Source organism: Hirundo rustica, chromosome 8 (assembly GCF_015227805.2).
Source record: "Hirundo rustica isolate bHirRus1 chromosome 8, bHirRus1.pri.v3, whole genome shotgun sequence".
NCBI lineage: Eukaryota > Metazoa > Chordata > Aves > Passeriformes > Hirundinidae > Hirundo > Hirundo rustica.
The window spans coordinates 11,302,399-11,327,344 of NC_053457.1; the positions used below are offsets into that span (position 1 = coordinate 11,302,399).

General features: G+C 42.0%; 1 protein-coding gene across 4 annotated transcripts in view; it reads left to right on the forward strand.

Annotated features, from left to right (window-relative positions):
• The window catches only part of RASGEF1A (RasGEF domain family member 1A), a 155,703-nt gene that overhangs the window by 112,806 nt on the left and 17,951 nt on the right, over positions 1 to 24,946 (forward strand). For 3 of the 4 annotated variants that reach the window (XM_040071127.1, XM_040071130.2, XM_040071128.2), the window contains 2 exons: positions 18,329 to 18,508; positions 24,817 to 24,945. In XM_040071127.1, the coding sequence (XP_039927061.1) occupies positions 18,329 to 18,508; positions 24,817 to 24,945 (309 nt within the window). Of the gene's footprint in view, positions 1 to 15,961; positions 16,030 to 18,328; positions 18,509 to 24,816; position 24,946 lie in introns of those variants that run through there. The other variant, XM_040071129.2, reaches the window with a different exon arrangement.

Below are 24,946 nucleotides of genomic sequence, written 5' to 3' on the forward strand. Positions count from 1 at the left end.
AGTGCTCCAGGCAGAGGTGCCCTCACCGGGTTCTCCCCATGAGGGAAAGGTTGGCTCTTCCCAAACGCTGCCTTTCCCTCTCTGTTCCCATGACAGCAAGCTCAAATTTCACCTCGAGTTTAGCAACCCTGTTCTGCACCATAGTCACTGATTAATGCTGTGACCCTTGACTCGTTAACCTCAGCAGTAACAAAACAGAAGGCTCTGGGCTTACAGCCCCAAATTTTAAATTGCTTTAAGGATGGTCCTTCCTGTGGGGCAAGAGTGGGACTCGCAGAGATATTTTGTATGAATAAACAGACATAATTTTTACCCCTCTTAGCCTTTTCTGAAATTTATAGCAGTAGAAAAGTAACCAGGTAACTGTTCCAGCACAGCCTTGAATAATTCAAAGGATCAAACTCTTTGCCTACCTGAAAAATTCAGAGCAGGCCCTGTAACAATAAAGAAGTTTTTAATCAACTCTAAAATCATAAGAATACAGAAGATAAATGACACTAAAACTTAACTTATTTTCTATCTGGCAGAATTTAATAGAGCCTGAATGCTCCTCTAAGAAAACTGAAATAGGAACAAAAGTTTTAAATAAACTTCTTCTGAGCACATCTGCAGGGAACAGTTCACAATCAAGCAGTCCTTGAAATTTCTCATGCCATTTGCTGTTAATGCAATGCACAAGTTTTAATCACTGCAAGGAGCTTCAGCTGTGCCTAGGAGTTTTGTTCTTCCTAGCGATCCTATCTGGAAAAATCCCGTAAAAAGCAGATCACTGCACCATAGGGACTCAAACAATCCCTCTGCTTCCAGAGGGGTGAGGCCAAGCGATGCTGCAAAATGGAAGTCCAATGTTCAGATGGCACTTGGTAAGGAAGGAACTAGTGAAAGGTCCGGGCCATCCAGGCTCTCCTTGCAGCCCACAATTCACCAAGCTGCTGCAGGAGAGCTGCTTCCACCTCTGCCTTCCCCAGGCTCCTCACGGAGCACGGAGAGCTTGGGGACTGCAGCCAGGACCCGCTGGCTGCCTGGCTTTGGCGCAGCAGGGCCCCCAGGCACTCCTGAGGCACATGAACACACACCAATCCCTTGGGGACAGACCTCTTGGGAGAGTCAACCCAGAGCTTCAGTGGCCTCTTTGAAGAACAAGAGAATCCTGGCTAAGTTTCAAAGCAGTGCTAGTAACCAAGCAATGAGAGAGGAGGAGTCTCATATTTTACAACTTTGATTTCCTACGTTTTCAAAGGACAGAGGGTAGCAAGTAGGACTGTGGGGTGGCAGAGCCATCTGGGCAGCCCTGGGGCCAGGTCACAGGAGCACTCAGAGGGCACAGCCCGAGCACGGTGCAGCTCGGCAGGCAGCAGCACCCTGCTCTGCCTGGAGAGGATGGCAAGGAGAGAAAAGGCTGCCAGGGTAAAAGCAAGCCTGGAGAGCAGCAGCAAAGCCTTCCCCTCCACTGCGTGGGCTGCTCAGGAGCGTGCCAGCAGGCACTGCCACAGCTGGAAGAGCTGGCACAGGCCGGAGCACACACTGAGGATATTCACCAGTGGCGCCAGGAACAACTGCTCCTCTGTGCGTGTGCCGGCGGCTGAGTCACGACAAGCTGACACTGTTTGGCACATTTCACAGTCTCACTGCAGTGATGGCCTTTGGGTGCACCGGGAGCTTAACTCACTGCTACGGCACTGACACCCTGCTCCCTGTGCCCTGACCCAATTATTCTCAATTGAGTTACTTAAGGCATGAAAAAGCCCAAAGACCAAGTGGAAGGGGAACAGAGGGAAACATGGTTATGCCCGTAATCTTAGAGCTACATCCCTAATTCCAATCAAAAAACATTCTTTTACATGATTGTCAGGCAGAGAAAGCTACTGCCAGCATTTCACTCACAATATCTGTTTAAATTAGCAAGCAATCAGCACCCACAGCAATTAACATCCCATAGACCATATACCAGTCGTACATTCTCTCCTCGTTCTTTTCTGCCGTTGAAATCTTTATCGCACAGGGCATATTGTGACAAGATATCTCTTTTTACTCAAGAATTCTATGTACTTTTCACTCAGATTTTCAGATTCAGTCAGTCACTCTATCCTCGAGCTGCGTGTAACATCAACATAAAATAGCAAACAGAACTCAACAATCAAAACTATTTTCTCTTTCTTAGTAGGAAAAGTCATACTGCATGGTTCCACCAGGCAGTCTAACACAAAAAAATGTTCACTATCAGTTATACATTAATAGAAAATTACAATTCTTGAAGTAGAATGGCTCTAAAGACCAAAAGAAGTCTGAATTTGGCTATTCTAGTCTGAATTTTGAGCATAACTGTAAGAATGAGAACTAAAACTACCTCATGTCAATGGCCCTATCAAAACCTAAACCAATGTTCAGCGACATTGCATCTATAAAACACTCATTTCTTTTCAACTCCCATTCCTTTTCGATTCACATTCCTACATACAGTGCATCTTCCCCCACTCCAGTAACAAGAAAAGTCATTTATATTTATCTATGTGATCATAGCAGGAGTGCTACCCTACCAACACATTTTTCCCCAGACCAAAGTACTAAGACCATCTGCAGAATAAAAACTTGATGCTCTGTGCCTCTCACAGAAATCATGTATGATCTCTTTCCCCTCTGCTTTGTTCTCCTTTATTCCCCTCATTGACAATAATTATTCCTTTCACATTATGGACAACACAGATACAGCAAAAATTAAAAACAACAACAACAACAACAAACAACAACCACCACAACAACCCCCATAACATAATGACAAAGAATGCCTCTCTGTTTCTGACAACATGTAGAATGAAATTATATAATTCCTAATATGGTACATATTCATATTTATGATGTAGAACTACATTAAAAATGAGCTAACAAAACGTTCCCAATCCAAGCAGGTACCATGCTAGGTTTATGAAGTTTTTACCAAAGCTGAGGAAAGTTTTAGGAGGTAAGGATGATTTTAGCATCTTAGGTGGTAATTTAGTTTGGACCAAAAGAAAGGACAGCAGCTGTTTCAGTTGAGCTCTGAATTTGAATTTTCAGGGTTTGTTGTAACCCCTATAAACTCATGAGAAAACTCAGCTGGTGTGAACTGAAACAAGATGTTTGAGTGAAAAAACTGCCAGTGGAAACCACTGAGCCTGAGAATCAAAACCAGTGTTTGGACCTGCACTGCACAGATGTCTGGCAAGCCTGATGCAAATGTTATGGCATATAATTCTACGAGCAAATTTTTTTTTTTCACTGAAACCAAGGGTTTAGGGGCCAGGGAAAGAAATTAATTCAAATTGGCATCTCTTAATGAGCAAAAAAAAACATCACTGTCCCAGAAAAAGCAGGGAAATTACCTTTGCATATTAAGTTTTCAAGAGATGGAGGAGAGAACAAGAGAAAAGGAACTGTGGTCACAGTGGGGAAGTTTATGAGAAACGCAAGTTGTGTGGTTGGGGCAGCTTGAGGGAGTGCTGAAAGATTTCAGGAGGTGAACAGATTCCTTTCTCATTAATGAAGGGGCCCTGACTCCAGATCTGCTGGACTCTCTCTGGGTGCAAGGCTATTCAGCTCTGCCCTTTGACTGAAAGCTTGAGTCTGTCTCTTATGGGCTCTCAGTAGTTTTCCTTTTAATAGGAAGCGGGGGGAAGGGGCAAGAAGATGGCTGGAGGAGGGGAAGGAAAAGATGGGTGGCAAAAAATGCTGGTAGCTGGACATGGGACTTCAGGGGATTTTCAGGAGAGGCCTTTGGGGAAAGGTTAAAAGCTTACAAGGTGAGTGATGCCTTTCCTGGGCTGATTTTTCTCTCCTTATTATTCACCAATGTGTTAAGAAGTAAACTGCATCTTCAATCCACCCTTACCCTCTTGTTTTCTCATAACCTTACCAAATTATACAATCTGCTGGCATGGAACTGGAAAAAAAAAAAAAATTTGCTGGTTTTCAATTTATTTTTTTTTTTTCTGGTAGATATCAGCTGTATTTTAATAATGCTAAAAAAGAAACCCTAAACAAACCAAATCCTGACCATCTTCCCTGCTGCAGCCTGCTGTTCCAAATTACAGACAGTCACGAGCTCTCGTCAGACTTTGTGTGGGCTTGAAATGTACTTTTAGTCCTTTGCAGCTGAAAACTGAGCACAAATTATCACTAAAAGGATACGAAAAATTATGCTGGGACATTTGCCATAGCTGTACAGGAATGCTCCTCAAAGCAATCAGAACAGTGAGCAGATTACTTAGCTCAGGTTTGAGGACTGTATTGACAGCTAGCCATTTCTAACAAAGGTTATTTTTTCATGTGGAGAAAAAGACAGACAAAAACTCACTGATCAAACTGTATTTTGCTAGTTTTTAGCGGTTGCCAATGAAGAGATATCAGCCACTTCTGGTCTGTAAAAACTTTGGTTATCTTCTCAACTGAGCAGAGATCTTGGCAGGAAACTGAACAGGAAACTTCAAGATAAATCTAAATACTTCCTCTGTGTATCAACCTGGGATCTAACTTCAGTGCTGTAAAATTTGGAGTGCTGTGTTTGATTCAGGGGAGCACCTAGGTATGTAGACTATTAGGAGTCATTCCTACAGAGATAAGATATCCAGAGCTTAAAAACAAAAATATTATTTATTTATTTATTAGCAAAATCTTCTCATTTTGGCTCTTGGTGAGGTAATTTTTATCTTAAAACCAAAATACATAAATATATGCAGAATCAGACTTTGAACAAAGTGTATCAATACAATATAGAGGAAGGAAAAATAAGGAAAAATAGTAACAATAGAAAGATAAGATTATTTTGCTCAGTAATGAAAATAGGGACTTGTGATCACAAGCAGCACCAAAGTGAAAGGAGAGATTAAGTAACACTGAACATCAGCCTTTACCTGGGGTTCCTTAGATCAGTTCCATTGCCTCTAACAAGTTTTGTATTAATACTCAGCTCGGCAGAGTTGGACATGATAACCTATGGCAGGCACCCCTTCCCTAAGATTATAAATTTATTATCATTTATGTTTGAAAGAAGAAAGTGGAATATCCATATATCACTAACCAAACAATATTTCCTCACTCTTTAAAGCATGCACATACATATACCACAAGAACAACGCTAACTTCTGAATTGATGCCCTTTGATGTATGAACATACGGGACAATTGGAGACATTCCAATTATCTCCAGTTCAAAGTTAGGCCAAAATTAGAAGCAGTAATGAATAATGGATTAGGTTTTAGTAGAAATGGCAATGCTGCACAGAATAAAGATGAGAGTTTAGCTTAGCTGTGAATACGTGAACCAGGTAAGCCACAGTGCTTCCTTAAACAGACACACTGGAATCACACATCCTCAGAAGTTCAATTAACAAAACACAGGTCAAAGGGTTTTGTGACAGATTACAACTCTCAGACGCAATTCTGAAGTTTTCAGGATAAAATCAGAAGCTAAAGTTCCTTATGATTTTTTTTTTTTTTTTTTAAAGAAATAACCATGCCTGAACCTTGTCATTTACTATAGCACTCTAGGAGTCAATACCTAGGTAAAACATGTATCTGAAAGTTTCATTAGCCAACACAGAGATGAACACTAGCTCAGATCAAAGGGCGCTTAAGCAGGCTATTTCCATTCATTGGGAAAGTTTCCTGACAAGCTAGCACTTCAATTAAAGAATAAAATATTCTAAGTAGTAATGCTTCTATAGCTGGATAAGCTAGTTTTGCTTAGATGTCTCTGCTACATTACAGAAAAATATATGGGGTGAGCATTCCACCATTGCCTTATATTTCTGTAATTCTACTTTATTTTGTGAATTCTGTGAAGATTGGAGCTCAGATGATCATCATGATAGCGCAGATTGGGAATAAGGAGATACATATGGTGGCTACTTTGGCTTTTGCACTCTTATCAGAGACCTGCTTTCCTTGACTTGCTTTGCTGTCTCCAGAGCTGTGTAAGTGTGGGCAGTGTCAAGTGAGGCAGTGCATGGCACTCGGGCTCAGTGCCTTGTTATTCACAGTTTTGACAAGGGTAGCAAACAACAGGCCAGAGATGAGCTTTTATGGTTTGTGCCCTGGTTTCTGTATGGTTATTTACAGACACCCTTGCTGAAATCCTGTGTTGCCTTCCTTCACCAACCTCAGTCTGCCGGTATTTCGCAAACCATAAAAATGAAGTCATTACATAAAAACAATCTCTATGTTCCCTAGATTTTTAGTAGCAGTAAATAAGCTTTTGTAACAACAACAACAAATTATTTCTCTCAATAGACTCACTGGGAATTGCAAAACATAAGGCAGCCATTTCAACAAATTCATAGAACATCCATTAAAAAATTAATTTACTAGCTAATGTGAATTAATATGTATCATGCAGTGCTAGGGCCATTCAAGACTTTATTGTACTTTAGAAAATAACTACCAATAAAATGCACTAGCACATTCAATGCTTTTCATCTTTTGCTTTAAATTTACAATTCCATTCCTGGAACCAACTGCTCCACTTGAACAAATCCTTCTTTACTTCAATAGACGTAGGTGGGAGAGGGGGTAGGTGTTCAACTTCATCTACCAAGGGCACGCAGCAAGACTGTGCTCAACTTACAACACAGGTGTTTAAATGCCAACACTGGAGTGCCTCTCCAGTCTCAAATTTCTCCAGCATCACCGAATTTTTATACCCAAGAAACTGCAGATCCAATAAGGAACATAGCAGTAGTTGCAATGTGATACACTCCCTTCTCTGGACTGGTTTTTCACAAAGTATAATATGACAAGAAATTCCTCAGCCTTCTTATCAGAGGGATTTCGTGCAGGCTGGTGGGTAACCATGGGAGAATTTTGTCTATAATCCTTTATATTATGTTTATATTCTTAGAGCAACATAAAATGATAGAGTATAGTATCTTAGGAAGGAAACGGCTGTGATATGTAAATCTATAAAACATTTATGCTGAAAACACACAATAGAGCATTTTAGATCTCCCTAATTAAAATTGGGGTAGATTTTATTAAAGAACTTGCAAAGATAAGTGTTTAAATAACTTAATGCATTTACAACACATCACATGAAACAAACTGTGTTTTTTTACTTCAGTATTATTAAGTCTGAACCATCTCCCAGTGGGATGTCTTGTAAGTTTAGGATTTCTAGCTCATCTTTGCCATGCACATATTCTGTGGGAGCCACAAGCGAGAAAAGAGGAAATTATAAAATACTCATAGGGAACTAGTCTCCTACACAAGAAAAACAATCTGATTTCCAGTGAACTTTCCCAAATTAACAATCAGTACTGCAATGCTGTTAAGTCCTTATGCTTAAGCATCTTCATCTGGGGGCAAGGCACTTTGAAGCTTTTTTCACATATACCCATTTTAAAGAAGTGTGAGAGTACTACCTCATATATTTAGGAAAGTTAAAGGCATCATGAATAGACTGTCCAGGAAATCTGCCAAGACATGGAAAGCTTTTACTTTTAAACCACTAGCTCAAATGTCAGTCAAACAGTAGGTAACAATCCGTTCAGGATACACAGAAGCACCAGGGAGGGACAGGATGGCAGGGAAATTTAATAAAATTTTTAAGTTGTTTTCATTCTTGCTATCCAAAATAACTGAAATATGTGTTACATGTTTTAGTTTTTATGCGATGTGTGTGTATATGAGCCTTACATAACATTTTACAGTTTGTATGTAGAGTGCTGTCTGTTTGTTTCAAAACTTTACAGAGAGAAAACGAAATAAAAGACGTGACTGTATTTTCCTGGGCAAGTGGAGACCACACTTCTGAACACCACTCAATGCTTTATTACGTTTACTGCAGCCATGTCTTAGAGACGGCTATTTATTTCACAAACCCAGCATATATCTGTACAGCTTCTCTCCTCAGCTATATTGACATTCTGGATCTGTTTCTACCTTGTCTAGCTCTGGAGAAAAAAATACAGGAAAGTAGGAAATGCAGGGGAAATAGCATCAACCACTGCAGCACTTTCCAATTTCTACTTAGATTACAGACCTCTGCGATCTATTCTAAAAAATCTTTTAACTAATGTGCCCATGGATTTTGGGGAGCTTTGGCACGCCTGCACAAATGAAAATAAAAAGTCAAAAGCAACCAAACAAACCCCCAAAACAAACAACTCAAAACAGAGAAATCCACCCACAGACAACCTTAAAACAAGTCGAAACCTGAACTAAACCAGGCTGTGCCCACGGTGTGCACAGCTTTTGCAGACCCGAGAGCAGAGCCTAATGGGGAACACGAGTGAGCAACAGAAGGAACAAGCTCCCCCTGGGGAAAGAGGATCAGATTTGAGTTTCCCACATGCTCATGCCTAGGGAATCCCCTTTGAAGTTGCTGGCTGACACGACATCTGTTTCATGCCACAGCAGCAGCTGTAGGGTTGAAATCCAGACTCATCAAAACATACGTGGCTCTTGAATTCACTGTAATTGTTCTATGCTATTTGATTCTTCCTCTGGTAAGAAGGCAGAAGAATATAAACTGTAAAATTTAAGAAAAATAATAAAACAACCTCCCTAAATGATTTTTAATTCCGGCACAATGAACTTTAGAAAGGCAGAGAAAAGGGTGAAAAATCTGATAATATCCTCCTGACAAAAATATAAGTGCTCTCCCTGCCCCTAAAAGAATACACATCTAGAAATTATTGAAACTTTTTATCCTTTGACTTAGCCAGCTTTCGGGTGAGCCCTAAGTGACAAAGCAAACAGGTTCAAAGAGCACATTGTTTTTCATCATCAGCTGTTTGAATTGTGGCTTGACTGGTACAGACCACAGGGAAAATAAAAGCTCCAGGAAGACAGTAAATCTTTTATTTATAGTACGCTTACATTTATGTCCTTACAAAGATACTTTCATAAAGGTTTGGGCCAAAGTAGCTCAGTCATGTGAACTCTGTGACTGTTCCATATCAACATGCTTTAGCAAAATAGAAGATTAAGTAATTGTTCCGTTAATACCACTAGTACACAGGTACATAAATGTTGACAGTAAAAAATAATAATAAAAAAATCAATTATCTATCTACAGCAGGAAGTTTGTTCACCTGCAGAACAGTTCTCAGCCTAACCCAGTGCAAATCTGACCACAGAGATCCATATTATTTTACAGCTTCACATTCAATAGTTTATGCTTGAATAGTCTGAGACCATGTCCTAGGATATGTGAAAAAGGAAAAACATACATCCATATGAAACAATAACCTCTGTTCTGTACTACCCAGCACCAATTCAATACACAATTTGTGATGTGATAGTGTCAGTCCTTCCCAAACAATGCTAAAAGTCACTGTAGGTGATAAAAAATGGTTACAGATAAAATTAAGTAGGCTTGGGTGCTCATCCATTTGTTCACCAGCTCTTGTTAGTCATCAAAATGCTGCCTTAAAAATTAATTTGGAATACTTAATTTGGTGGCAGCCTCTTGCTAAAATTATACCATATTTAATTATTTTTGCCATGCTTTGCCATATATTTTCCTCAAGATATTGTCAAGACTATCACACCTTGATTCTGTTCCAAATAAAGCCATTAGAATTAAACCAACAGCATTTAAGAGCCCTGCAAAATGAGCAGCCTTCAGACAACTGTAAAACTCCACCAAAAATTGCCGATGAACTTCTTGGCAGCGTCAGCAAAAGGAGTCCACGCAATAGATGTTCATGGGAACTGAATTACTTGCAGTAATTCAGGTAATAGAAATGCTTTTAAACTAATACAGCTGCAGGTGAATTACTGCAAATGAGCTCATCAGCTTAGAATTTCTCTCCATCAGCTGAAGAATTAAATCTGTAGAACCAGAGAATGAAAATTTGTGGGGGTAGGGGGTTGGAGGGAATGGATCCCATTACCCCTGATCGTAATGAATCTTCCAAAATACCTGTGGGAATGCTAACAATGTCACTGTCACTGTTTCTGCTAAAGCAAACAGAAGGTTGACTAATCAAACTGGCAATTTTGATCTGTTAATTGTGATGCCCTGAAGCTTATAACACTAAAAATAAACATATTTTTCGTTGAGCTAGTTAAAAAAAAAAAATAGCAACCCACGTGCATTTACAAAAATACCATCTCAAGAAGATTGACATCAGCAGACATGCAGATTTTCTTCCCCTGGGCACCAAACTGCTGATGTATGTACATGCTCCCTTCTTGGCATAATTGATTTTCCCTTTCTGCTCAGTAGCACAGTCTTGGAATTGCTGGTGTCACAGCAAGCATGAAAATGCAAGTAAAGGACACACTAGCTAGGATAACCCCAGAACTCCTTCATCTTTAACCCAAACCTGAGCCAAATTTAGCGTAGATTATCAAGTGCTTTTAAATAGTCAACTTTAAATGCCTGAGATAAAACTAATATAAAGAGTGTATATTACATTAACATGCCTCAGTTATTCCTTCCTGTAGTCAAAATCAGACTGAATCACCAACATTAAAAGCATGTAAATAGGGGGCTTTGTGCTTTTTATGCCCTTTACAAAAAAAAAAAAAAAAAAAAAAAAAAAAAAAAAAAAAAAAGAGAAGGCTCCATCAGCTCCTGAAAACACAAAAATTACATTTATGCGTGAGAAGTTTTAGCAGCTCTTTTAAGCAGAGAAGGCCCAGTCTTCATCTGTGTCTGAAATCTTTTCCTTTAGTTCACTCTCTAACTCTCCTCTGCCTTTAAATGGAATGAAGTCCTCAGACTCCTGTAAGGGATCTCCTGTCACATCCTTAATGCAAAGCAGAAGTATCAGCCCTTTATATTCATCTTTTAATTAATCAAAGCTGATTGATCCAGTTGTTTCCCAGCTGAATGTACCTTAAATCTTAATCAGTAGGCAAGATAATTCCTAAAATCTACAGGTTTCTATGACCAGATTATCTATGAAAAACAGGAATCAGACAGACTACTTGTGAAATTCTTTTGGCAGCAGTGCCAAAACAACCATCAAAATCTCAGTCATCAATTAACAGCCACACACCAGTATCACAGGCAACTCGTGTCTGGTTATGTTAAATCTGTTATTTTGGCAAAGGCACAAAAAATACCTGGGGATTAGCACCATGTCCTCTCTAAATCCTGGGGAAGACCTTTCCTTTCACTCCAAGGGGGAGCTACAGTATCAAGCATCAGGGAAAAATTTGTTTCACACTGCCCAGCAAAGAGTTATTCTCAGCGGCATCACAGAGCTGACCTTATGCCAGTGAAAATGCAATTTGCTCCAAAGATACAGAACAGAATTTTCACAACCAGTTTTCCCTTTCAGGTAGAACTAAAAACAGACATAGCAACAAACTACACCTTAAGTTGCTCCTATATTTTCATCTAGATTTGCTCTTAAAATTGCTGGGTTCCTAAGGGGTAGAGACAGTCAGCACTTCTTCAGCAAAACATTTTCAAAATGGAAAACGCCACTTTCAAACAACAATACCTATTGGCTCTGACAAAACTATTGCCCCAGGTCAGAGAGAGGGAGACAAAGGCATGGACAGTAATAACCACAGGCTGCTGGCTAGCATGTTCAACCTTGCTTCAAGCTTATAAAGCTTTGCTCAGTTCAGAACCACTATTTGAAACTCATTCCTCCCACTCCCATCTGCTGCCAAGTTATTAATGTGCCATCAAGTTATTCTGCAGCATGAATCTCTGAAATTTAGAAGTCTTCAAATTCATCTAAAAGCAGTTTGAGAACAGCTTTCAAATCTTAAAATTTGTGTACAACAAGGAAATCTTGAACACTTGTGCAGCCCTACAAATAAGACCAGAACCCAAATGTTCCCTGAAGACAGCCACCTGCAGCTTTGAAGCTCTGACTGCATTCTACTCCCTAAATTACAAAGCCTTTCAAGTGGTCCATACTAACATGTGCCTATGTAAAAGCCCTAAGGCCGTTGTTATGGAGTTTAATGGCATTTCCACAAAGGCAAGAGGCAGAACACTCTGCTGTAACTACAGCTGTAAGGGTGGTGGGCATGCAGCAGGGTTTCAGTACTGCTCTGTGGGTATAATGGACCAGTAGAAGAGAACATAACATGCAAACACAGTCACCTTCTATACCCTGGCCTCTTATAAGGCCTGGAGATCTCTGGGTAGCAGTTCAGACTGCCCCTCCAAGTCAGGAACAAGGCTAGGCATAAACCCAGCAGTGCTTCAAAGACATAAGCAACGTGCTGTATTCGTCCTGCTGTGTGCATAAAAGGGTGGGAATGGACAGATGGACACTCGAACCTACGCTGGTATTTAATCAACACTATGAACTGTGCCATACACAATTAGGTTCATTTTCAGTGCCAGTTTCTGTGGCTTTGTCCCTCTTTGCTTCCTTCAGTGCAAATTCTGGGGTTTTAAAGCATGTTGACATACTCTGTTAAATGAAACCAAATGTTTATTATTAACAGACTTGTGTGGAAGGTGACCAAGCAAGTGACTCCTGTAGCTTGACAATGAAAGCTCCAAGGACAGCATTTCTAGGAGAGTCCGTTTATAATTGACTTTATAGCCTCGGATCAGCATTAATGACATTTGTAATGACTGACTTTTCTTAAGTACAATTACATTTTAAATATACACACAGGCACATTTGAACCATTGTTGCTCAAATGTTGTTGTTCACTGTTGTGTAAGATGAGTGGAAAAAATTCAAATTTCTTCTTCCCTCTTTTTATAATGTTCACTCTCAAACTGATCTTTCCTTCATTTTCATTCACTTTTCTTTGCTAAAATTTCTTGTTTTTACCAAGCTATTGACCAGCAGTTTTCCACTGAAGATGAGATGTGACTGTACTTGGAAACTGTATTCCAACACAATAAAGCAAAAACTCACCACCCAAACATAAAAACACACAAAATAAGTGCAACAGCGTGAAAATATCCTTATCAGCATCTCACAGCTGAATACTAATCATACTCACATGCTGTGAGTACTAAGGGCACAGTGGGATTGAAAAAATTTATCAGTCAAGTGTCCACCGCACAAGCAGGAGTAGAACCCAAATACTGCAAGTGTCAATCCAGGTCATTAATCATAAGATGATGGAACGTGTTAAGGTGATGTTAGCCAGAGTGAGAGGGGCTGAAGCAACCTTGCAGGTTGAGACAGTCACAGCGTGGCTGCTGCTGACTCACTCTGCAGTGAGATGCTGCTCTGACCAGCTCAAGTGAACCACAGCAGTGTTGCCTCAAAAACAAGCTACAGAAAGGAGTACAGGCTCTGCTGATTAAACTTGCTCTGGGGTCCACCCACCAGTAACATGAGGCAATGCCTGATGGAAACATCTTCAAAATGCAAGCAATTTGCTGAGGAACAGAACTTACATAACTACAAAAACAATTAGACCTCAGAGAGTTTCTGTATCAACAGATTTCAACACTCAGAATATAGATAGCTAAAGGTCATCATCCACACTTTACAGAAGGGAAAATGAAATAAAATGATAACATGATTCATCTGTTACATGCTGTACAAGCTGAATTTAGGCCTCCAGTTCCTCTGATTTGTAAAAACTACCTTTCCACCAAGACTGCACAACCCAGTGTCCCCAAATCCAAGCACCATGTATCCTAGGAAAGGAATAAAAGACATTTCACTGAGCTTTTATCCTAACACACCCTCCAACATTTGTATACGCATACCAAGGTATGTATATAAACAAGAAATATACATACATATGCTCCTTGACATATACAAACAAAAACGTCTAAACAGACTCTGTTGGACTACTGGATGGAAAAACATCACAGTATAGACACATGTCCCAGAGAAAAGAGAGCATGCCCAGCTAGCATAGTTTTCCTTAATTCTATTGGCATGTTTCTTAATTCCTACATTTCTTAGTTCCAGTGACAGGACAGATCTAATTTCTGATGTCAATAAAACCAACAAAACCCAAACAAACAAAAAGATCAGGAGTTGTTTTTACAACAGATTGAATCTGTGACTAGAGCTCAATTAAGTCGGTATGTTTTGCTAAGATTAATGGACATATTCTTCTACAAGTCTCAGCAAATGTTTGAGTAAGGTGGGAAAACAGATTAGCACAGGAACAGAATGAAATCCAATACCTGTTTTTCATGCATACTTATTTGCAGGCTTGCTGGTGTTGTTCTTACCCGTGCTGGTATTGTTCTTAGTTGTAAATACTAGATCAGATATTGGAAGATATTCATAGCATTCAGAAAGAAATATTACCATGTTATACAGTGATAGCCTACAAATTCTTACCTTCTGCTTTCAATAACATTTTATAAAGAACTTGAAGATGTTTGAACAAGATTTGACAGGACTTGTCCCTCACCCTCCTGCAGCATTACACGCTAAGGTCCTAACGTGGCAGCGCAGCGGGTCAGACACCACTCATTGGATTCCAGCCCCGGAGTGCTGCCTGGAACTTGCTCGGTGTCCAAGGCAGACAAGGGGCTGTAACTGAGGAAAGCCTCGGTGCAAACAGGCACTAGATCTGCTGCAGCACCTGCACGCTCTAAAGGTTGTGGGGTACAGCTAAGAGACAGGATTGAGACTAACAGAAAAACAGACCTGCTGGGGGTGGGGGGAACTGTGACTTTTCTAGTAGTTGTTTAAAGGAAAAACCTCATTTTAAATAAGGAAAATAATCCTTGTAGCAGAACTATTAGAATTTGGAAACCAAGAAGGAATTTAGTAGTAAGCAAGCAGTAAAGCTGATGAGTAGTTACACATCTTTCTAAAATTAATGCATGTTTAGGATGGATGACAGTGCTTGTCCTCAAATTGTGAGCAATCATGAATCTGTTCCTTACACTCCTGAGTGCCTTCATGTGCCCAAATCCGTTTTCCGTGCCCACCTACCTAGAGTTGGCGTACCTACTTCTAAAAAGGCTTTTCCTACATTAATCACCATGGAAACCAGTGAAGGCTTCTGCTACATATTCAAACAGCAATTAAATAATTTTAATAACAAAAGTAAATGTAATAATGACAGGAGACAACGTAGCAACTACTGAACCGCCCGAATTCAAGAAAAACGAACGACAGGACAGGAAAGATTTGCTTGTGTGGGAAAAGGCTGCAAAGATGGCAGCTCTCAGCTGGTCCTGGGTGCAGGTGAGGGACTCGGTGGGGCGGCTGGATGCACCTCGGAGCCTTTCCACGGGAGATCAGATTCCAGGCAGGATCAGTGCCCGTGTGTGACATAGCAGGGGCTGGGCCCGCGTCAGCCCTTCGGCTTGGGACAAGCCCAGGGCTATCAGATGAGTGGCTCGGGCAGCTGGAAGAGAGAAACAACTCCGACCGAGAGCAGAATAAAAACAACGATCGGCGGAGAGGGCAGGGCGACCGCGATGCCGGAGCGGCGCGTCCCGCCGCTGTGCCCGCCGCCGGGAGCGCTCCCCGCGCCCCGCCACACGGGCGGGCTGGTGGCTGGAGAACCCGGGCAGGAAAAACACAGAAAAGGGGGAAAAAACAAACAAACACTAAACGGGGGGAGGGAGGGAACAACCAACTCTCCCAGCCAAAGCCGAGCCGAAGGAGCGGGCGCTGACGGAAGAAAAGGCGCCCCGGGCCCCCGCGGGCGCGCCCTCCCCGCTCGGCCCGGTTTGAAGGAAGGGGGCGCGGGTTTGAACGGGTGGCCCGGGTTTGAACGGGCGGCCCGGGTTTGAACGGGGCCCGGTTTGAACGGGCGGCCCGGGTTTGAACGGGGCCCGGGTTTGAACGGGTGGCCCGGGTTTGAACGGGTGGCCCGGGTTTGAACGGGGCCCGGTTTGAACGGGGCCCGGGTTTGAACGGGTGGCCCGGGTTTGAACGGGGCCCGGTTTGAACGGGGCCCGGGTTTGAACGGGTGGCCCGGGTTTGAACGGGGCCCGGTTTGAACGGGGCCCGGGTTTGAACGGGTGGCCCGGGTTTGAACGGGGCCCGCCGCCGCTCAGCCAACGGGGCGCGGCGGCGGCCGTGACGTCAGGCGCGGCGGGAGCGCGGCGCGGGCGGCGGCGGAGCTGTCAGAGCCGCGGGGCCGCCGCCCGCGCCGCCGGGGGAGCGCGGCGCCCAGGAAGATGAGGGTAAGCGCCGAGCCGGGGCCGCCGCGGGCTCCGCGGGGACGGAGCGCCGGGGTGCCGCCGAGCGGGAAGCCCGGACGCGTGGAAGGCGCGGGCGGGTTCGGCGCGGAGCCGCCCCTGCGGCGGACGGCGGCTCCCGGCGGCGGCGGTGTCCGCGGCGGGCGGGAGGGGCGGCAGGTGCCGTGCCGCAGCGCTCCCGCCCCGGCAGCGGGGCCGGGGATCGCGGGGCGGCGGCGGCGGAGCGCGCCCCGGCTGGGCCAGCGGGGACAGCCGGCAGAGCCAGCCCCGGGAGCGCGGTGGCACCGCGGGATGCGGCGGCCGGCCCCGGTGGTGGGAGAGCCGGGGCGGCGGGGAGCGGTACGGGCTGCGCCCCAGAGGGGTCTTTAGACACCGAACCGATGCAACGATGAACGCCTTAAAGGAGTTTAAAAGGCTTGATGGCAAAAGCGGGGTACGTTTCCCGCTAAAGCATCGTTTCGGCGGGGATTTGTTTGATGGTTAGATTCGCTTAAAAGCCCTGTGCAACTTCACGTTATTAGCCAGAAGCGCTCATCGCAGCCAGACCATCCCGAGAAGCAGCTAGGGGCTGTATTGCTATGGACCTTAAAAGGGAAAAAAGCAAATTACTGGCGAGTTACATAGTACAGAGGGCAAAGCCGTTAGCTTCAGCGTGTGCTTCAGCCATTTCTCAGGGTACTCTCATGTACTGCAAAGCTCGGGTCTAACAGATATATCTGTAAAATACTGAGAAACCTCAATGGACTTTTGTGCAGAACTGTCATTTTTCATTTCTTTTGATATGACATTGGATCCCGCGTTTTCTATTTTATTGGACTCTGTGTCCTGAACTTCTGAAACTGAACTCCGTTCCTCATTGTGGTCTCCCTAGTTGCTATTAAACAGCTACTATATTTAACTTAGAGGGAATTACACTTCCCTTCTACCTCTTATCACGTATGTACGCAATGGTCTTTTGGTAAAAGCCACGAAACGGTTCTACTTATCAGCTTCACACAAAAGTAAATCTGTCACTTTGATAAACAAGTTCTGTTAGTACTGGTAATTTTCCTCACGATGCACCTAGCATTTATCAGTGCCTAAGAAGAGAAAAACGTTCTATATTCCAGTTGTAAACATGAATGATTGACTTTGGAGAGTTTGAGAGGAAAAATTTGCCTTGCATTAAAAAATTGCTCAGGACAAGACTTAAGTGCGAGAGATGAGCACAGTTAGAAACAGCTGTCAGGTTAAAGGTACCAGTAATGGCTTAATCCCTTTCATCTCTATAAGTGCTTTTCATCCACGTCAATATCTTGTCTCTTTCAGAGACAGGGAGACAGCGGCTCAAGAGTTAACACTGCCTCCCTTTGCACTTGATCTCCTAAACAGTCTTGACTGTTTCAGCAGCCAGGGGGAACTGTTTTGATGCTGAATAGCATTTTCAACCTTTACATACAGTAGCAGGATGTTTTGTTTAGCCTTCTGCATAGATTTAAGCTGTAGCCAATTTAAAACAAACAAGAAACCCCCTGGAGTTTACTCAGAGGCTGCAGTACCGTGACGCAGCTGTGGACAAGGGAAGGGAGGTGCAAACCCTAAACCTTCATGTGGTTTTTGTGTTGCGACAACAGGTTTGTATCCTAAGCAGAGATCTCCAAAGAGACTGTTTAAATTAGACTTGTATATTATACTATATGTCACAGTTCCACCCAGTTCCTGGTTTCATGTGCATGTTAAAAAAAACCAAACGGCGATTTTGATCAGACAGGATATCCCCTGCTGTTTCCAGTGATATCTACATGCAGAAGATGCACTTGTGCTGGGACCTAGATTACATCTAGCTACAGAAGTGGTGAAGGATTTATCATCACAAGTGAAGTATTTTGGCCAAAGATCTGACTTCAAAATGGGTAAAAATGGGAACATCGAGGCTTAGTATTTGTTCAGTAAGGCACCACTTCAGTATCTTGAAAATTCAGAAAGCATTCTGTATTTTCATCTCTGTCTAGTTTTATGCATAAAGAATCGAGGAGAAACTAGGCAGAAAGAAGAAATCAAGTGCAGTGAGGAAAACTCTTACAACTCGCGCATCTACAGCTTCAGAGACAGTTTAAAACGCATTTTAAATGCCAAAGCTAGTTTGCAGATGTGTGACCGCTTGGATTCAGAACTCAGCTTGAATGCTGAGGCTGCCTTCAGTCAAATACGCAATTGTGTTTAATGTATGCCTCTGTAAAACCCACACATAAGACATCCTGGAAGAAAGCTTCACCCTCTCTCCCTTTCTTTGCTGCTTCTGCAGGAAACTATGCCCCAGACGCCAATATTTTCCAGCATGCTTGGTTCCAGTTGTAGTGGGCAAGTGCAGCCAGACATGGGAGAGAGATGTGTGGACCCTGTTTATCAGGATGGGAACCTCGTTTCTGGATCACTGGAGGCCTTGATAGAGCGCCTGGTGCCCACCATGGACTATTACCCAGATGTAAGTAGCCACCAAAAGGTTGGTGTTTTTTTTCTTTACTTCCCATGGGTTTACTGCGTTAGTATCTGGATTGGTGCTCTCATGAATTTCTGCCTCTGTCTGATTCAAAACTGAGGTGTGAACTAAAGATGCATTTATTTTACTGGCAATATTCATTCACTAAAGATGTTGCTCAATAGGGATATTCTTTGTTTCTAAATGGGAGCACTTGTTAGAAAGATAAAGCCATCTTGAACTCAAATGAGTGCCTTAAGAACCAATTAAAAGCAGCATTTGCCACAGAATTTTCATACTTCTAAGCTGCTTTAGCCCTAATGCAGCCAAGATTAACTACTAACCAGCTCCTACCTAGGGAAGCAGACTTGAAAACAGCTTTAGTATTTTTCCCCCTTAATTTTCTATGCATATCCTAGTTAGGCCACCAGGAAAAAAAAAAAAAAAAAAAAAAAAAAATCACTACCCAAAATAGACCTTAATTAAAATACTCCCTTTTTAAAGACATTTTACTGGGCCAGTACTATAATAATGTATGCTCTGGAACCTGAAAATGATTTTGCAACTGGCTGAACATCCTCAGTGCAGTCCTCAAAGTGAATACTACCTATATATAACTAGGGTATCCAGTAAGAATCTGAACCTAGGATATTAAGATATCACTTTATCACTTAAAATTACTCTTTGTGCCCATTAACAAAAGATACTATTGAAACAAGTGGCCAAAGATCAGAGAGTCCATGTAACTTATATTCTATTTGAGCTCTGAAAAAGCAGCAGCTAGGACACAAGTAGCCCAGCACTTGGAGCAAGAAACTGCAACTATTAACTTGTATGTCAGACTTCATGTTTATTGTAGCGGACCATGCTATATATATATATATCTATATCTTGTATGTTCCTCAGTCTAATTTCTGTAGAACATTTTATTGTGGTCTCATTGAAATCACAAAAAAATCCCTCCAAGGTCCCACATATAACACCACACATCCTCACAGTTGTTATCCACAGAAAAGGGACTCTCCACGTGAGAGTTCAGTGGGAATGTGCAGAATTCCCATCAATCATCAGTATGGGATTAAAAAGCAAAACCAACATGGCTTACTATTCCAGTTCAGAAGTAATCCTAAACCTTATATTTAAATACGGCTAACATACAATTGTGCTGCCAGTACCAAATCCTTTCTAAAACGTGAGGGATAATCATTGTTAGACATTAAATCTCCATTCCACACCCCCAAATACATGTTATAGAACAGATGCACAGAAGAAAGCAATGGGTAGAGCTGGTGTGGTATAACAGTGTGTATTAGTGGTATATTGGGCTGATCCAAGGAGTGTGTTCCTTGCCTTTTGTGTGATACTAGGATATGGTTACTTGTTACTTGGATTTCAGGAATGTAGCTAAGTTTCTTAAGCAGCTGCTAATGCACATCCCTTATTGTACCTTGCAACATAAAATCTATTTATAACACAACGACTCTGAAAATGTTTCCATAAAGTGAGTATAACTTAAGGGGTGTACAACTTCCTTTGGAATGCTGCTAGTTTCCATGGTGCTATCCCTTCACATCCCACGCAAGAGTGCTTTACAAACCAAGCAGCCATGGACCCCACCCTGCAAGCTGCAGTTTAAATAGACAGCAGGCTCACAGCTGAACATCCAAGAGAAGCAGTCAAGGGTAGCTCCAGGGAAAGAGAGATGGACAACAGCATGAAACCAAATTCATCTCCTCTACGGTGCCACACATACCTTTAGTTAAACCAGATCACCCAGTTTAGCTGAAAGGATTAATTATAAAATGAATAGATAAATAATCTCTGCACAATATAAAGAAGCTGTATTTGAGTCATCTTCAAACCCAAGTTTTCTGTTTCCCTGAAGTTTCACATTTATACTTCATTTCGTGCTCATTTGTGGTTTTAGGGGAGTTGCACAGAGTTTGTGATAGCCACTGGGCTGATACAGGACTGGCTACTCTTCTGACAGTGTATGTTCAAGAGAAGTATCAAAACCTCCTAGTCTTTATGTCTCTGGCTACTCATCCAGAGAAAGGCAGCAAGGCAGCACCAGTTAATTCTCACCAAGAGAAGCTAGTGTAGTATTGGAGCAGAGGTTGCCTTGTTTCAGAGTGACACAGTTGTAAGTTGCAGTGCTCATCCAAATTTTCTGCTCACTACATTTGAGCACACGCTCAGAAGGCATTTCCCCTCTGTGCACATTGAGCTTATGATCACAGTAACCTTCTGGACACTGAAGAAGGGAGTGGGGGAGACAGCAAACACACAGTATCTTTCTGTGCTGGTGCAGAGGCAGAACAAAAATGTTTGTCATGTTGGCAGAACACGAGGCAGGCAAGGGAGGACAGGAAAGATAAGCGCCTACATTAGTGTGCTGCTCTTTTGAGTCTTGTTTGTGTGCAGAGACTTGCTCTGCACATAGGAAAATGTATACTCATGAGACAGAGGAGTTCAGGAGGTTAGGAATGGAATGTACCAGTCTGCAACCCTTGTGCCCAAGCAAGAAAATATTTGAAGAAAATATTTCACAAACACAAAGTTCCAGAATGAGCAGTGAGTGCACACAGAGAAATTTTATTTTTTTCCTCTTCTCAAGAAGTCATCAGTGCATTCTTGGGTCAGAGAGTAACAATTCCTTCTTTAGTCTTGTGCACTCATGCTCTTTTTTAATTTTAATATAATTCAGCTCATCTCTTAGCAACAACTTTAGGCACTAAAGGAATCTGGCTTCTTATTCTCTTGCAAAGCACAAGCCCCTTTTGTGTCTGCTTAGGTTCTCCCAAGTGCAGAAAGCATTTTATTTTTGCCTCCCCTCCCAAATACCTGTCACTTTCAGGATAAATGGAGCTTAGCTTTCACTCTTATAGCTTATGGAAGCATTTTTAAATCATTCTTTATCAAACCAGCTAGCTTCAGAGCTAAATTTCATTCTTCAAACCATCCTCTTCATGGCTAGAGGACTGCCTGAGAGACTGTAGGTTTTTACACTGCTATAACATTTAGCCTGTGTACAGCAAATCACAGAAATCCTTGATCTAGGTAAAGCATATGACATTAGTAGAAATCTTTACTATCCAAAACAGCTGTGTTCCTTCCCCCTGAGACCTACCACTAAGCTGAAATGCGTGGCTTAGTTCAGTCTGAAATTTCTTTATTGGGTAAGGAGTGACTACTAGCAGAGAGGCAAGGAAATTGGGGGGGGGTGGGGATCAGTATTGCTGTTATTTTTAATTTGGTTCTTAACTGTAGTCCTTTTCTGTGTCAGCAATAGAAGTATCAAAAAACCCCTAAATGCAATACCAGTGTAGTGTACACCAGCATATCTTAATTGACTACAATGGAACAATTTTGTTTCCCAAAGTAATGAACCTAAATGACTAAAATGACTTTTAAAAATGGAATAAAAATACAGCAGATGAATTCCAGAAGGAATGATGATTTGTTTTTAAAACCTACAAGTTTGATGTTGTCTGTAAAAGCATTACATGGGTCCAGTACAGCTATTACTGGTTACAGAGATGCATCAGCAAACCTAAAATGGAAAGTACACACTGTCATGGCCTGTATCTTCCTGCATCTTGCCAGTTCAAAACTTTTATGAACATCCTATGAAACATAATTAAAGAACCCAAACAAAAGCACAGGTCATCTGTGTCACACTTTTCTTGCTGTGTGACAGCAGGGAGATGATGCTGTGAGTGGCCCTGTCTCAGAGTCACTGTGGATAAACACTGTGCCACATCACACACGCTTCCACCAAGGAGACCAGCACTAGAATTACTGTGAGGAGCAAAATTACATCTTTGCTTGAAAGAATGTGTTCCAGCTTATCAGAGCAAAGGTCACTGCCAGGGCAGTGTGGCTTAAGTTGTGGCTCCCTGCCACTGACACATACAGCCATCTTTCAGACAGGCCCTCTCAGCCCCCAAAGCAAGAATGTGGGGAAGGGATCAAAGTGTCAAGTCCCTTCCCCCTCCCACCCATCTCATTTCTCAAGTGCAAAACACAGTAAAAACTGAGGACTGCTTCAAGTCTCCAGTGCAAAAAAATCCACACAACCCAATGACAGCTGACACACCCAACAGTTAAATTCCTGTTCCACATAGTCCAGACTCACAGTTTTAAGTTCAGGGACAACAGTGATTGCAATGAACACGAGATAGGTAGAAAGTCTGTCAGAGGAAAACTAGGCATAGTTAAAGATACAAACACACCCCCCAGATCTCACAACCCAACACAGTTCTTGCATTGCTTTCATTCTGAGGAGGGAACATGTCAGTTCAGGAGTCATTCTCGTACACACAGGAATAGAAGAGCTGATATGTTGTCCCATAACGCAACCAAGTCCCTTTTTGTGAATCAGGTTAGCTTTACAGCCTAATTTTCGTGCCCATCACATACACTACCACAGATTTTTGTAGAATTGATGATCTTCAAGTTTTTGTCACCATAAACATAAAAATACATTTTGAAATTCTGGAGAGACATGAAATATCAAACAGAAGCCTAATTTCTTAGCTATCCAGACATACACTTGTGGGGGATATTTGCAACCATTAAGGAGGGAGGCCTTGCTGTCAGTGTCCTCACTCTGCCCTGCCCACCTGCCCAAAGTCACCAAGAGCTCGACTGTGAGATGTCCCCATGGAGCACCTTCTGTAGGCAGCAGTGGAAGCACTCAGGAACCTGACCCAAACTGTCCCTCCAGTTAGCCCTGCACCTCCTCTCTTCCTCCAGCCCTAAACAATAAATAAGGCAAAGAGTACAACTGAGCTCTGGTTTTGATTGTACAGAACTAATTCTGTTCCTAATGTAATACATGAACCCCAGAACTAGTAAGATCTTCAAATCAGAATGAGCATTTTAAATGCCTCCATTCTGTACTTTCATTAACTTCCTTCAGAAGTTCAGGACAGAGTTGTATGTTTAGCTATATGTTTAATCTCTTATATTTTTCACTCATTCACAGGACACACTGTGACTTTTGGTTAGGGTTATTTATTTTGTTTTTTAAAAATTCCTTTTCCCCTGATATTTGGTGGTTTGTGCTAAATTTGTATTATAGGGCACACTCAGTACTAGAGAAGTGAAAACATTTTTCATTAATAGCACATTTTACTCTGATTAGAGAGAGAAACCACATAAGCTCTTTGGGTTCATAAAGATACCAGTCTTGTTTAATTACAAGCTTGTTTTAGAGACTGCAAGCAGCAGAATCTGGTAGCTGAGAGTGGAAATACCGTATTTTAGACAACTGGTCCTAAGATTTTAGCTGTCTTAATTCACTTGCCCAGCCCAAGGTGGTACAAGCTCACATTGACTATTTAAATGCACTTGGCTGTGTCCTGCAAAGTCACGTTACTAAAACACGTCAAAGTAACAGTGCACATTTCAAATGTAACAAAGGTTAATTGAAACACGATGTCACAGAGATCCCCGATAATTTCCCAACTCCAAATTTTACCAGAAAGCCTAAGGGAAAAATGGAAGTACTTATGAGATGCTATTAATCAGGCAATTACAGTCTGATACAGAAACCCAGCTTCAAATGCTGAACCAAGACTAGGACAAAAAATCATCCTCACTTCAGTTAAACTATCCAGAATATGATACAATGGATGCATGTCCAGAGTACCATACAGTGCATCACAGCTTTTAAATTACAAATGGAGAGGCTATTTCTAATGAGACATCATCATTGTTGGTATTTATTAGCGGTGTTCATATCCAAGAGACCCTGAAATAAAGAGTCCCAAATAAATAAAGTCAAGCTTAAAACTAAATTATTGTCCTGTGTCCCTAAACTAAGTGAAAATTTTGTCAGCGATTGTGGGGGAAAGGGAATGAAAATCCCCGTACATGAAGAAATTACAGCTGTGGTTTGGAATACACATGAAGCAGTTTCCTGCAGCTCAGTGAAAAACAATCCCCCTTAAAGAAACAAAGCAGCATTAAATAGTGGTGTCTAAGAGCCATAACACCCTACGTTAGAGGTATTTCTTTTGTGGCTTTGGTAAGCGATGACTAATTAGGCACACTGAGTCTGGCATTTTAAAAGGAAATCATCTGATAATTGGAAAACCCCACAGTTAACAGCCTTGAAGCCTGTAGCGTTTCCTTTCAACAGAGCTAGAAAAGACCAGCATTTCTCTGGAGATGGGAAAAATTACAGAAATTTTAAATGAAGGAAGGTTACATTCATAGCTCACAGATTAGTTTTTCCAAGGAAGGCACATTAGTTTTGATGCAGCTTTTCAACTTGTTGTTTTTCTTTCTTTTTCCTCCTTCCACAGAGAACTTACATCTTCACTTTCCTACTGAGCTCACGAGTCTTCATTCACCCACACGAGCTCCTGGCTAAAGTGGGGCAGATCTGCATTAAACAGAAGCAGCAGCTGGAAACGGGGACTGAGGCAGAAAAGG